At 44.3% G+C, this 14,866-nt stretch overlaps 1 protein-coding gene across 1 annotated transcript in view; it reads right to left on the reverse strand.

The window, feature by feature from the left end:
- LOC144822741 (uncharacterized) overlaps positions 1-14,866 on the reverse strand; it is a 2,085,503-nt gene that overhangs the window by 2,024,166 nt on the left and 46,471 nt on the right. The window contains exon 5 of the mRNA XM_078680596.1: positions 14,064-14,186. Within this exon, the coding sequence (XP_078536722.1) occupies positions 14,064-14,186 (123 nt within the window). The remainder of the gene's footprint in view (positions 1-14,063; positions 14,187-14,866) is intronic.

The raw sequence follows: 14,866 nt of genomic DNA on the forward strand, positions 1-14,866 counted from the left end.
AAAGCCACGGGCATGCAGAAGCCCATAAGCTGCGCATCTGTCTCTTACTACTATGTGCTGCATTTCATAACATGACACACGACATGGAAACACTTCCTACATAGGATCAAAACAAAAGCAACATCCTTCCAAACACACGTCATATGCGATGTTATTCATGTAGGCAAGCACTTCAGCGCCCCACATAAGGGTAGTAAGCAGTATATAAATGCTGCAATATAATACAACTTGGGACTGAAGCAGAAACATCACATATGGATTGAAATGTATGGAAAGTGTTATGAAACCCTTAAGGGGCTGGTCCATAATATGAACAGCTGTCAAATAATAAATACATTTTGAAAACTGAGGCCTCCTAGATGGATTCAGTTGAGAACTCAATTGTGAATTTACAAGCAAGATGGCTGTTAACATCTGGTGTGACCCGTAAAGTCACAGATTCAAACCCCGCCAATGCAGCCTTTCATCCTTCACTACTGTTAATGTTATGTTATGTTACAAAATGCTTATTAAGCGCTCGAATGCCGAGGCGTCTTGGCGCTGGAGAGTGTATGCGGGGCAAAGTGATGAACTGATAGCTAATCTGAATTGAACAGCCAGGATTTCAAAGTTTTCCTGAAAGATAAGAGATTCGACTGAAGTCTCAGGGTCACCGGCAGTTTGTTCCATAGTTGGGACGCACCGCTAGAAAGTGAGCGTCCCCCCCCATCTGGCCCGTCTATATCTTGGGATACAGATCATGCCAAGATTGGCCAACCGTAGGTCTCACGAAGGGGTACAGAGCCTGAACCTATCCTGACAATCCTCAGTACCACCTCCATATCGTGCCTTGTGCACTAGGCAGAGTGCCTTAGGCTCAATTCTCTGTTGAACAGGGAGCCAGTGTAGTGCCCTTCGGAAGCTTTAAAATCACTCGTACTGCAGCATTCTGTAGTGATTGAAGTTTGCTGATTTGATGCTTATCGTTGCCCAGGAACATCGCATTGCAACATTCCAGTCTGGACATAAAAAGGGCTGCCATTACCGTCTTCTGAAGCGCCCGGGGAATGAAAGGGAAGATTTTGCGCAGGGTCTTAAATAGGAAAAAACTCGCCGAAGTTAGGCTATTCACCTGAGCTGACATATTCAGTTTGTAATCCAGAATGACCCCAAGATTTCTCACCTTCTTTACAGGTATCGGACATTCCCCCGCCTCCTGCGGCCACCACAAGTTGCTCCAGATTGGTGAACCGTTCCCAAATTCAATCACTTCTGTTTTCTCTTATTGATTTTCAGGAAACTCAGACTCATCCACTCCATGACATCGTTCAGACATGCATGGAATCTTGCCGCCATCAGCTCAGGCATGTCTGAGACAGATATCACCAATTGCAAGTCATCCGCATAAGACACAATGGTAAAGCCGTGTTTCCTCACCAGCCTGGCCAATGGCTTAACATAGACATTAAACAGTGTTGGGATAAAGCTGAACCTTGCGGCACACCGCAAGGCAGATTAAAACTATCTGATTGTAGACCCTCCCAATTTGGACTTTGTTTCCTGTTGTCTAGAAACGAGGAAAGGAGGGCCAAAGCCAACTCACTGATTCCAATCTCCTGTAGTCGCCGCACCAACACCGTGTGATTAACAGTGTCGAATGCGACCGACAGATCTAAGAGAACAAGGATAGCCTTCCCCCCACCCCCCATCCACTACTGTTCGAATCCCCTCGGCTGCGGCGATCAGGGCAGATTCCGTGGAGTGTCTAGGACGAAAGCCGTGCTGGGATGGATCCATTAGCCTGTTGCTATCCAGGTACTGAGTTAATGTTTTATTGATCGATTTTCAAGCACCTTGGCTACTAATGGAAGACCCGAAATTGGCCGATAATTTTTGTATTCAGTAGGGTCCAATGTGGCTTTCTTCAAGATCGGCCTAATACTGGCTATCTCCAGGCTGCCGGGTAGATCCCAGATACCAGGACTTGATTAATCAAGGAAGTAAGAGTTTCACTAATTCTCTCGGCCGCCAGATGCATGACGGCCGGGGGACAGGGGTCACAGGATGAATCCAATTTAATAGATTTTAAAATGTCTATTACCACCTCTTCCAATAAAGGGTCAAAACATGTCAATTTACCTGCACTGTCTCCTCACCCTGGGGGAGTTGATATGTACCTGACAGGGTGTTTGATGAACTAGTCAGGTCATTATATATTGTTTGCACTTTATTCTGGAAGAAAAACGCCAGCTGATTACAGAAAACCTGGTCAGGTTTAAACAGGCTGCCCTGCTGGGGTTTTGCTAAAAAAGTCACAGATTTGAACAACTCTTTTGCAGAGTTTCCAGCCTCCTTGATTTTCGAGTTAAAATACGCTCTCTGGTAACCAGAATGGCCTCTTAATATTTTTTCAAGGCCCCATTGTAGGCATCTTTGCTGGTAATCCACTCTCCAAAGACGCTTAAACCTTCTGCACTCACCTTTCAATCCTTTAAATTCAGGGCCATACCATGGTGTCCCCGAAGGACGCCTGTTTGCTGTGGCGGTGTGCTCAGGAACAACACAATTGATCGCTCCTTGGATCCATTGGTTGAACTGGGTGACAGCCACCTCGTTATCTTTATCTAAAATTGGAGGGGACTGGTCAAGAGCAGCCTCTAAGCCTTTGCTTGTAATCGTATTCCATCGCCGGAACGTGACCTTAGTGGCTTTGTGAGGAGAACACCTCCCAGTCGCCTTGGCCCTAACCTCAAAAAGTACCGCCTTATGGTCTGTCCAGGGAAGTGCCTCTACCCGGCCCAACGAGATATATGGGTGGTTGGAAAATAATCCATCTAGAGTATGGCCCCCTTGGTGTGTGGGTTCAGACACTAACTGACGTAAACCGTAGGCTTCCATAATGTCTAAAAGTCTACCCATCTCCGGGTTGTTACCCAACTCCAGATGGTAATTAAAATCACCAAATATTGTAAAAAATTCAGGATCAATACAGGATTCCATGTAGGACATGAGGGCCGGTAGGAAAGCAGCTCTAGGGCCAGGCGGTCGATAAACCAATAGGTCATGAAATACAGTTGCGTTCTTAAGCCTAACACAAATTTGCATCGCTTCGGCCCGGAGATCAGCCACTGCTTCCACCTTAATAATAATAATAATCTTTATTGATTGGTTTAAAAAAACATTTACAATTTAAAACATGACAAAATTGAATAATAGAAATGACTGTGATAAGAGTTTTAAAACGATGGATTTAAAAATGACTTAAAATTCGGGGGGCCATTAAGATCTAATAATGTTCTGATACAGTGCATCACTCTGGATTTCTTATAGTCTCTGATTTGGATGCTGTGTCTATTAACTCGGCCGCCCTGCTATGGTGAGGAGGGTTTGGATGGGACTGTGGCTTCAAGAAGTTTTGACGCGTTATGGACAAATTTCGAAAGCCCAATGTTTAGCTTGGTGTTGTCAGGGTTGAGAGCGGCCATTATTGCTTGGCGGCAAGATCGAACTCCCAACATAATACATTGGCCTCGCAACAGTGACCATCTGGCTGTGAGCAGTGCAGGGCATGGACGATATGTTCCATTGTTTCAGAATGGTAGCCACACAACCTGCATTCCGTGCTACTACCCGGCCTGCACCATTCCGGGAGGTTCTTCAGAAAGGGCCATTCTCCCATCCTCAAGGCTAAAACCTTGCGTTTCCAATAAAGTGCCTATGTGCTTGACAGGAAGGGCGGCTGAACACCCACTTTAAAATTGCTGAATACAGCCCAGGCATGTCTCCTCTTTGAGAGTATTGCCCTGTCCGAGTGAAAGGACCACAATCTAACAGTTTTTCTGATGGCGGACTTTAACACCGGGTGAGAGGGATTTATATCCCAGAGGTCTTTTGCACTTAGTAACTGTAGGCTGTAATCCAGGAGTTGCTGATACTTGTTGCTGGTCTGATTTGTCTGTATTTCCTGCAAGAGTCGGGCCTCCAAGGAACCCTCCTGGGTGTGGCACAGTCTATGACACAGTTTAACTAATGCACCTGCCTCCACTCCATGGTGATATTGGAGTCCCAATTCCAGTCTCACTTGGGCTGACGAGGCAGATTTTGGCAACCGAAAGGCTCTTTTAAAGATTTTTGTTGTTAACTTGAACCTTCAGTGCCTCCTTGTAAATAATGGCTATCACGCCCCCTCTACTGCCAAGTCTATCTTGATTCAATAACGCGTAACCTGAATACAAGGCCGCGTTCCAGTCAGGGATTGAGGTTGCATCCTTCCAGGTTTCTGTTACAAAAACCATGTCGGGATTGTGAGCTTTCAGTAGTATTTCCAACTCACATTTATGTTTCACTACAGAGCGTGTGTTCAGGAGAATACACAAAAGACTATTTGCTGAGATAGTCCCCGGCCATATCGCCGGCCCAAGGTTATGAAGGATGGGAGAGGTATTATCATAATGCCGGAGACGCTCCGTGTTTCCCCCTGCCATACGGCAGGTTTCCCCACCCTTCCTCCTACTGCTCTTACAAGTAATCCCATCGACTTGATAGTGTGTACAAAGAAACGTTTCCCTCACACCGTCCAAATTAAAAGCGGCACAGTCCCTGCAGGGCTCCCCCCGGAGCTTTAGCAGCGTCTCACTAGAGTAGCAAAGGGGCCCAAAACGACCAGGGGTCCTGGCCCTGGGCACGTTCTGGGCACTGACGGGCGCAGACGGGTTTGCCTTTGGCGCGCCTTCGGTGCGTCCGCTGCGTGCTCGCGCCAGCATGGTATTTAAAGAGTTTGAAAGGTGAGCAGCTACAACTCCAACCCAGTGGAGGCGGGCCCACTCTTACAGACGGACACCGCAGGGTTCTAGCGTTACGTGATCTTTACCCAGGAGAGTGTGACAAAGAAATATAAACCGGCAATCTAAAAGCACCCACAGTTTCTTTGAAAACAAATTACAGAGTTAAAACTAGTAAAGCAGGCACACTCGCAGCCCGCAGTGACAGCCTTTCAGCAGCAGTACTCAAGCCCCAGCTTTCCACTACTCGATAAACCCACAGCCATTATCATAAATTAAAGCAACAGGCGGGTTAGAAATGGGAAAAACACTTCTAGTAGAAATTATATTTGAAAAAGAACTCACACCATTGAGCCGAGACTTTAGCTCACCTTTCACTTGACACATATCATTTAAAGGCAACACAGTGTAGGCAGACACTAAGGGAAGAAAGTTATGCATCTTAGGGCAAGAAGAAGCTTGTAGTATCCCTTCATCAGTGAGTCAGCAAGTGATACCTGCAAAGGGTGACCTGTAGCAGACCTCCTACATACACCAAAACTTAAAAAGGGAAACAAGGATAAAAGAAATAGAGACGGTTCCAGGGAGACAAGGGTACATGGGACTATTGGTGAAGTAGATTACTAGGATAGGTTTGCCCTGGATAAATCACTACTAGAAAAAGACTTGCCTACTTTGACCTATCTAGACAACAAATGGAACCCCCATATACATATTGTCTAGGTGTTCACATCAGGCACACATAGGAAAACATTGCCATTCTTGGGGCTGCGCTCTTTACAATTGTGGGGTAATAGCATCCATCTCAGACTAAACAACCTCCTTTTTTAGCTAATACTTTCCATTACAAATCACATATACAATTTACATTTCATCCATGTTACAATAATTAAAATATTGATAGTGTTAGAGAAGTGTGAAATCAACATGGTCAGGGTGTTTATTATAGTTTACATAGATCCAACAATGCCATATGTGTTGGTGATAGAATAATGTTAATATCCACACTCAATAAAAATAAACTTGTTTCGAAGACAACTCTTTAAAATTAACCCACTGAAATTAAGCATGGCGACGATTAGGATTGGCATGATTGCTATGATAACATTTACGGTTAGTATAATCGAAAATGTATCTGGGATTTTTCAGAAAAATAAACCAGTGATAATTATCTGAAATTAAGGGGGTATAAGGAGATTTTTCCATAAAAGTAGTATCTAAAAAGCTAACACACTTTAGCACCTAAAGGCAGTTGGAAAGGTGATGTATATTGGTACTGCAATTCAATTCAATTCAAAATTCTTTATTCGACTGCAAGAAATACAGTCATAAAAGTTCATAAAAATACATATGTATACATAACATAGTTAAAAAAGAGAAAAAAATCAATACGTCAGGTAATCATAAAGAGAATATATGATATCACGGTCAAATGTACATATAGGTTTTTAAAAAATACTTAATTGGGGGGTGATAAAGTTCAGTTAGGGGTCAGCCTTCCATACTTTTTCTGAATTTCAGGGCTGTTTTTAAAAAGTTGTATATAAACGGAGTGCAGTCACTGTGCAGCATTTGAAGGTGTAAAAGTGCTGGCATTATTTGCACAAAGTTCAATTTTTTAAGCAAAGGTTTTAAAAACATTTTCCGCGGAGTCTCGTAGTAATTTATGAAAACGATCATGGCTTTAAAGAATTTTGTTGGAAAATGAGGCAGAAAGCCGATAAAAGAAATGTTAACCATTTATAAAGCAACATGATTATCTGTGGCTATGTATGGCTCAGGCTTGTGGGGGTATGCAAATGTTGATCCAATTCAGGTGGTGGAAAATAAATTTATGAGGGAAGTCCTTGCAGTACCACAGTGTGTTGCCACATTTAATTGTCACGCTGAACTTGCTCAACCCTACATAACAGACATTATTAAAATCCAACCTATCCTGTTGTGGCACAGGGTATGGACTACAAATGAATGTGTCACGAATCGGGCCATATTACATGATACCCTCAGCTTGGACCACGTGGAGAGATCACAGTGGCTGGGATATGTTAAGTGCTTCCTGACTGACATTGGGTGCTATTCTTATTATTCGGATCCATCTACAATGGACAGCATCCCAAGGAGCACTTTGAAAGCCCTCTGCCTGGACCATCTTGAGGATAAGAGGAGGAGAGTTGAAACTTTGAAACATTCAGTACACGCACACCTCCTTACTCTATGTGAGACTAAGTCTGTACAGCCATACCTATCTCTGCCCATGACAAACTATGACCGCTTTCTTTTAACTCGTTTTAGATTTTGTATATTTTTTAGATTGGTGTCCTTTCCCAGTATGAATTCATGGAATCGTATATTGCCCACCTGCCCATGTGATGGCAACTCACAACAATCAGATATCCACATCCTTTTCTTCTGCAGATTTTATAGTGCCTCTCGTAGTGAAATTATTGTCCCTTTTTTAAAAAATATGAATTTAACCAGATGCCACCCAGCTTTTTTAGAGGTCCAGAGAATGGATACGGTTTTAACTGTAACTGTGGTTTTAAAATTTTTAAAAAGTGTTTCTAAAGGCAGTTGGAAAGGTGATGTATATTGGTACTCATTTATCTGTATCAATGGGATGGCTTCAAATCTAAATGTAGGCTAAGCTAAAAATGTAAAGAAATGTTTTTGATATGTTAACACCAGTCTGAAATGTTCATAGGATGTTATGCAGTGAATTGACATAGATGCACAATATAACAATAATTCTTAAATATATGTAAGATGCGGGAAATCCTGACAAAGTTGTTTCTTGTAAGTCACAGAGGCCCACACTCAGCAGTGAAATTCATGTATTATTCATATCATATTTAATAAAAGACTAGAGGAGGAGAATATTAATAACATTATTTGAGAATAGGCAGTGACATCTGAACTCAAAGAACATAGCTGAGAAAAGTGATGTAAATCGAGTCCAAAGGAAGTTTGTTGGACCTGATAGTCTTGAGGTAGTGTTTCCTAAACATTTTGCTATTTCTTCATGGGTTTCGAGGATTCTCTTTTTGTGGCCTTAGGACTCGGAGCACTTTTCCACTGTAATACAGTGTGAAAGTGTGCGTGCTCTTCCAACACACGTTAGGAAGTGGTGATTACCTGATGTTTTAAAACATGTTTCAAGCCTGCCATTTCAGGCCTGTGTGTACGGATTTGCACTTATGCTCAGGTTGGCATTTCTAAATAATTGGCCAATGCAGAGGGTGCCTTTCACTAACAATAAAGCACCCCTAGGGTGAGCCCTAAAGGGTGGAGAAACTTATAGGTGAAAGGCGGGGAAGGTGGTTTTCTGCTCAGATCGTGAAGACCCCCCATGTATGTTTGCACTTCCTAGGAGGTCTGCTCTCCCCATTGGTTAACATGGGGGAATGGCTGAGATTACTCTAAACTGCCGTGGGGGCTTACAGTGGAATAGCCTCATGTTGTTTACTATTATTGGATTCACAATGACAAATCCTCCCTTCTGGTAAAGGTGGATTTGTCATTGATAGCTTAGAAATGCTACTTCTAGAATGGTTATTTCTCTGTGCTAAACTTTTTTGCATGCCTTTTAGTTTGACTTCAGTCCACACTGGGGGATGGGGAAGCACAACTGCGCATTCCCCAGCGACAGCAATAAACATTGGGCATGCAACTGGAACGACACATCTCTGCCATTTGAGGACCTGACTGGATAGACTGGTGGAAGAGGCTCTGACACTGGCTTCTGGGAATTTATAGCCCCACTAAAGATTAAGATCTGCATTCCCAGGCCTCATGGCAGACAGGATTGAAATGTAGGCAAGACATGTAGCTCAAAAGGAACCCTCTGAACTACTCCCTACTTAAAAGGCATTGTACATTATAACTACTGGTGCCATACTTCAACATGGTAGAGATAAACTTGTGGGGTGTGCACATTGCTTGAGGAATCTGTTGTGCACAAGGAGGAGACAGCCATGGGAAGGGACCGTGCACCCTGCCTGAATAGGGGCTGGCTTGGGCAGACTACTTGCTGCTATGTGGTGCACTGAAAGGGGCTCTCCAAGGGCTTGTTGGCTTGTCCCCTGTTCCTTGTAGAGGTCTCAGGGACATCAAAGACTTTCTGTAAGGGACCTACACGTCTACGTGTTTCACCTGGTGAGCAGTGTCTTCACAAGCGCCTACTTCATCTGCTGGATCCTGACTGCAGTGCAGTGTGAACATGGAACTTAGTATTGTCCCTGGAGACCGAATAACATGGTGCAGAGCCCCTAAACCGTGCCCACATCTAAGGAGTGTGGCTCCTACATTGTGGGGCCTCAGCACGCACAATCCTCTCATTGGTGGCGAGCTGATTCACCGGTTGCGGGACTCAGTATGCCTGCTTCGTCGTCCATGCTGCAGCTCTCTCGTGCAATACACCGACTGCATGCTCATTGCGTGCAGTGTCAGATTCACAGGTTGAAGCCATTGGAGGGAGAGCGCATCCATAGTAGCACCTTATTCTACCTTGTGAGGTACGACTGTGTGTGGGACCAGATTGCTTGGTGCGACTTATTTCAGGGAGATACGCAAACCCAACTGTGGGCTGATTGTAACTGGATTGTCTGGTACAACTAGTATCATCGCACACCAAACGTTGTGCCTCATTCCAGGGAGGTACAGCGAACTCGACCCTGGGTTGATTGACAGGATAGTGTGACATGTATCATCACGCAACAGACATTGTGCCTTATTTCCAGGAAGATACAGTGTCAGAAATGGGGTCTCTAGTTGGCAGTGGTTTGCACCTTTTCTAAGTAGGGACCTTCACACTAGTCAGGGTAAGGAAGTCATACAGCTAAGATAACCCCTGCTCAACCCCTTAGAAGCTAGAGCAGTCAGGCGCGAGCAGTTAGGCTTATCTCAGAGGCAATGTGAAAAGCATTTCTACCCACACACACAGACACACAGTGAAAACTGTACAAAAAGAGTGTACACCAGTTTTGAAAAATATATTATCTGACTGAAACAAGACCAAAACAACAAAAATCCAACATACACAATCCCAAATATCACTTTTAACCACTTGGATGCTAATGACAAGGGTAACTCGTCATGGAGTTTCCATTGATTTCAATGGAAATTACATTAACATCCTCCAAGTCCCTTAGCATCCAAGTGGTTAAAAGATTAAACAAGTTTCGTCTGTAGAAATCAATGTCTGCATTAGTACCATAGAAGAGTCAAAAATCAAAGACGGTGCAAAGCACAGGGGAGGTCAGGTGCCGGAAACGCAAAGCGATGCGTCGGTTCCTCACTACACAGGGTAGGCGATGCGTCGGTTCCTCACTATACAAGGGAGGTGATAAGTCGGGTACTTAATCACAGGGAAGATGATGCGTCGGTTCCTTACTGGTAGGCAGGGGAGGTGATGCCTCAGTTCCATTACAGACAGGGGAGGAGGTGCGTTGGTTTCTTATTGGCTGGGTAGGTGATGTGTCAGTTTCTGTGCACGCAGCCTCGGTTCCTTACTGCGCAGCGGTGTTGATGAAGAGTCGGCGTTGGGGAACAATCCATCAAAAATCCACATGTGCTGCATTGATGCGGTAGTCGTGATGCAGGCGCTTCTTGATTTCGCAGCTGCAAGCCAGGTGCTGAGTCGATTATCTAGCCGCAAACAGGTACTGCGTCGGAGCAGCGGACATCAGTGGCACAGTGATTGGCACTCACGGAGCTGCGAAAGCAATTTGTGTCCTGCAGTGAAAGCCGTGGTTGATACGTCAAGTGGGAACTACGCTTCTGTGCAAGCGGCAGCTATGTGACGATATCCTGCAGAGATGTGTTTAGAAAACAGATGCTGGGAGTCGATGTATGGATTTTCCCAGGTTACACTTCCAAGGGACCAGGAGATGGGCTTGGCACCACTTAGCAAGTCAGGACTCTCAGCCAAAGAGCCCAGGCACTGGTAGGTGAAGTATTTGATGGCCCTGAGACTTCTTAACAGGAGGCAAGCCCACCCAAGCCCTCAGAGAACCTTGGACGCAGAATACAGAAAGCAAAGTCCACTCTTTTCACTCCCAGGACAGAAGCAGCAAGCAGCAAGCAGCAGGCCAGCACAACAAATCAACAGAGTGGCAGTCCCTCCTAAAGCATCATCTCTTCTTCCTGGCAGAATGTCTTCAGTCCAGAAGTGTTCTGAATTAGGGGTGTCAGAGGCTCAATAAGTATACCCATTTCTGCCTTTGAAGTAGGCAAATTAAAAAGAAAAGTCTTTGCAGTGCATAAGATCCTGCCTTTCCCTGACCTGGCTCCAGATACACTACAAGGGGGTGGAGACAGCTTTGTGTGGGGTGAAAACATCTTTGTGTGAGGGCAGGAACAGCCCTTTTCAGGTGTCTGTGACAACTCCTCCTACCACTCTAACACAGGAAGGCCCATCAGCCTGGTGATGGCACATCACCATCAGGATATGCAAGGTGCACCTCAGCTCCCTTCGTGTGACTGTCTAGCGTGAATGCACAAAAGGCCAACTGTCAGCCAACCCAAACATGTATTCTACTGACAGGCAGAGCCATCGAACTGTTTAGCAATAAAATGCTCACTTTCTAAAAGTAATTAATAACAAGGGGTGGTGATGGACAGAGTCTCTGAATTAAGCAGAAAACTCTCACCCAGTCATGAGATCAGGGCTAGATCCAACACCGTTTTTTAGCTCACTGCATCATCCCAGTTTCAGAACCTGGCTGTATGCAAATTAGTCTGTTCCTGTCCCAGTGCATGATGGGAACAGGGCAAACCAAACTACAAAGCCAATTCTTACACTGGAAAGGAAACAAGCTACCGGGGACCGGTTTCTGGCATTTCAGCCTCTTCGGCCCGGCTTGCTTGAATCCTGATGGTGCAGTGAACAAGGGACTCATGTCTGAGCATACCCTTCCACGCTTAGGGTGGACAAAATAATTAACAACAAGGGGTGGTGATGGACAGAGTCTCTGAATTAAGCAGAAACTGGGATGGTGCAATGAGCTAAAAAACGGTGTTGGATCTAGCCCTGATCTCTTGACTGGGTGAGAGTACTCTGCTTAATTCAGAGACTCTGTCCATCACCACCCCTTGTTGTAAACACTTTCTAAAAGTGGCATTTTCAAACACAAAATTTTAAAACCAACTTCATCAAAAGATGTATTTTTAAATTGTGAGTCCAGAGACCCAAAACCTCTTTCTGCTCCTACTGGGACATTACAATTAAAAGATATTTCAAGGCAATTCCCATGTTACTGTAAGGAAGAGCTAGGCCTTGCCATATTTAGCAGTATTTCACCATTAGGACATGTAAACCCCACCAGTACATGTCCTATCTTTTAAATGCACTGCACCCTGTCCATTGGGCTGCCTTGGACCTACCTTAGGGGTGCCTTACATGTAGTAAAAGGTAAGGTTTAGGCCTGACAATGGGTGCTCTTGCCAGGTCGAAATTGCAGATTAAAACTGCCCACACAGACACTGTCGTGGCAGGTCTGAGACAGGTTTGCAGGCTACTCATTTGGGTGGCACAATCAGTGCTACAGGCCCACAAGTAGCATTTGATTTACAGGTCCTTGGCACACCTGGTGCACTTTACTAGGGTCCTACTAGTAAATTAAATATGCCAATCATGGATAAAGCAATCACAATACAATTTAGACAGAGAGCATATGCACTTTAGTACTGGTCAGCAGTCATAAAGTGCCCAGAGTCTTAGAGCCAACAAAACAGGTCATAAAAAATAGGAGAAAGAAGGCAAAAGGTTTGGGGATAACCCTACAAAAAGGGGCAGTTCCAAATTACGGCGTACCCGACTATGGGTTGATGGGGATTGGATTGGCTTGTGCGACTATGATCATCACACACCAGACATTGTACCTCATTTTCAAGGAGGTATGGCGAACCCAACTTTTAGTTCATTGTGACTGGATTGTCTGGTGCAACTAGTATTATAGCATACCAATTTAACCTCATTTCCAGGGAAGTACAGAGAACCCAATGCCTGGTTGGTGAGAATAAGTGACTGTGCTGGGGAACTCTTCCAAGAGTAATTGGAAGTGAGTCAAGAGACTGTGCGACCCCCCTGTGCTTCGCAGAACTGGGCTGGTGACAGAAGGCGAATCGAGAGACCTCTTGATTGAACTGATATAGCCTCTAGTCCATTTATGCTCTGCATAAAATGGATGAACCTTCCCAAGTGGTGGTCAATCCCCCATTTGTCGACTGTTGCCTGGTTACTCTGATGGTTACTACAGCATTCTCCCCTGTGGCCCTGACTAAGTGTGACTCCAGTCTTAAACCAGTATAGTAAGGGGTGGATGCTTCTGATTCTAACGTGTGGGCAGAGTAGTAAGGGGGTAACTGGAAGAGGGGGAGGGATTGTGCCTATGGGTCTGCATTCATATTATCAACTGACCTGACGAACATTATGTGCACTGCATTACGATGCCAAGTGCGTGTGTGTGCGAGTGTTCTTGGACTTGCCGATATCCTTTGCACCGTGTAACGGTGCTGTGTGAGTACGGGAGAGAGTGCTGCATGAGAGCTGCCTGCTAATAGCTGCACAAAGCAGTGGTGTCGTTTGACTATCTTCCTTCATTACCTAACGAATGCTCAGTTTTGACATTGGTTTTACCCATGCGGCATTGGCCCACGGTGCTGCTGAAAAGTGTTATAAATTCCGGTGTTTAAACATACCTGATATCATTGTGACCTGGGGTGTACCCTAGAAATGTGTGGATTTGAATTGTGCTATTTGCCAGGGTTGGCCCAGTTCTGACAATGTATCACACCACATAAGGATGTTGGGGTAAAATAGGACTTTTCCCAAGTGGGCATATTACTGATGTCATTTTAACACTGTTGGGCCTCGTACTGTTAGTATTATTTCCAAGTGTGATTTATGCCCAGAAATACATGATGTTCATGTAGTGTTAATAATGTGTGAATTGAATGCAATCTTTATTTACATGCATGACATGTGAAGTCTTTTTTGTGATGCTCTGTGTATTTATTGTGTGAGAGTGCTGTGTCAATGCTGAACACATTGCCCCTGTGATAAGCCTGACTGCTCAGTGCCAAACTACTCAAGGGTGAGCCCAGGTTATGCAGTGAGTTTAATCACCTAGCCCTGGCAGGACTGGTAGGTTCTGCCTGGCTGGGGCACCGCCTCAGCCAACCATAAAGTGCCAGTTCCAACAACGTTGTATGTGTTAATGAACTGATAACATACCGCAACAGAAAAGTCAGTGTCAAAACATGTATAGCTTAAAAGTGAAGGACATTCAGAATTTTAGATCATACCTTAATCTGTTTGATCCATCCAATAACTGCAGTTTCCATTAAATGAATGATAGATCCCCGCCTGTCAGATGCCGCGGAATTGCCCAATATGTCCAAAGAAGGTATGGGAAGGACGATATAACCCTTTCAAAACATAAAAGGAAATTCTGATTAATTTGTATTGAATGCCATAGCCAATAGCACAGATAGAAAGGATTCCTGGAGCAGATCTCTGATGCCATACTCATTAGCAAAAAAGTACTTAGTGGGAAACTGCAAACATTCCATGTAAAAAGCACAGCACTAGGGGCCATATGTATGAAGCTCAAATGGGTTCGCAAACGCCGAAATTCGCAGAATTTTAGGGATTGCGAACTCATTTTCGCTAAATGGTATGTATGTAGCAAATTTGAATGTAAAATAAGGAATCGCAAATTTGCGATTCCTTATTTTGCAATTGCATTTACGGAATCACAAATTTTGCGATTCCTTAAATGCAATGTATGAAGCACCCAAATTGTGAGATTTCTCATTAAGAAATCGCAAATTACCACCAACTTGAAGTTGGTGGTAATTTGCAATTTCTTTCACTAAAGCACTTTTTTGCATTTGTGAAGGTGCCATGTGGCGCACATACATGCCCTTAGGGCATGTATGTGGGCCATATGCCCACACATGTGAATTTCAGGGGTGCATCAGGGTGTCCTTATGACACCCTTGCACCCTTGAAATTATTCTAAATTTGCGATTCTCAAATTGTGAATCGCTAATTGAGAATAACTTCACATTCATTCCTATGGGCCTCCTGGCCCATAGAAATGAAT

This window comes from Lissotriton helveticus, chromosome 3_1 (assembly GCF_964261635.1).
Source record: "Lissotriton helveticus chromosome 3_1, aLisHel1.1, whole genome shotgun sequence".
NCBI classification, from domain to species: domain Eukaryota; kingdom Metazoa; phylum Chordata; class Amphibia; order Caudata; family Salamandridae; genus Lissotriton; species Lissotriton helveticus.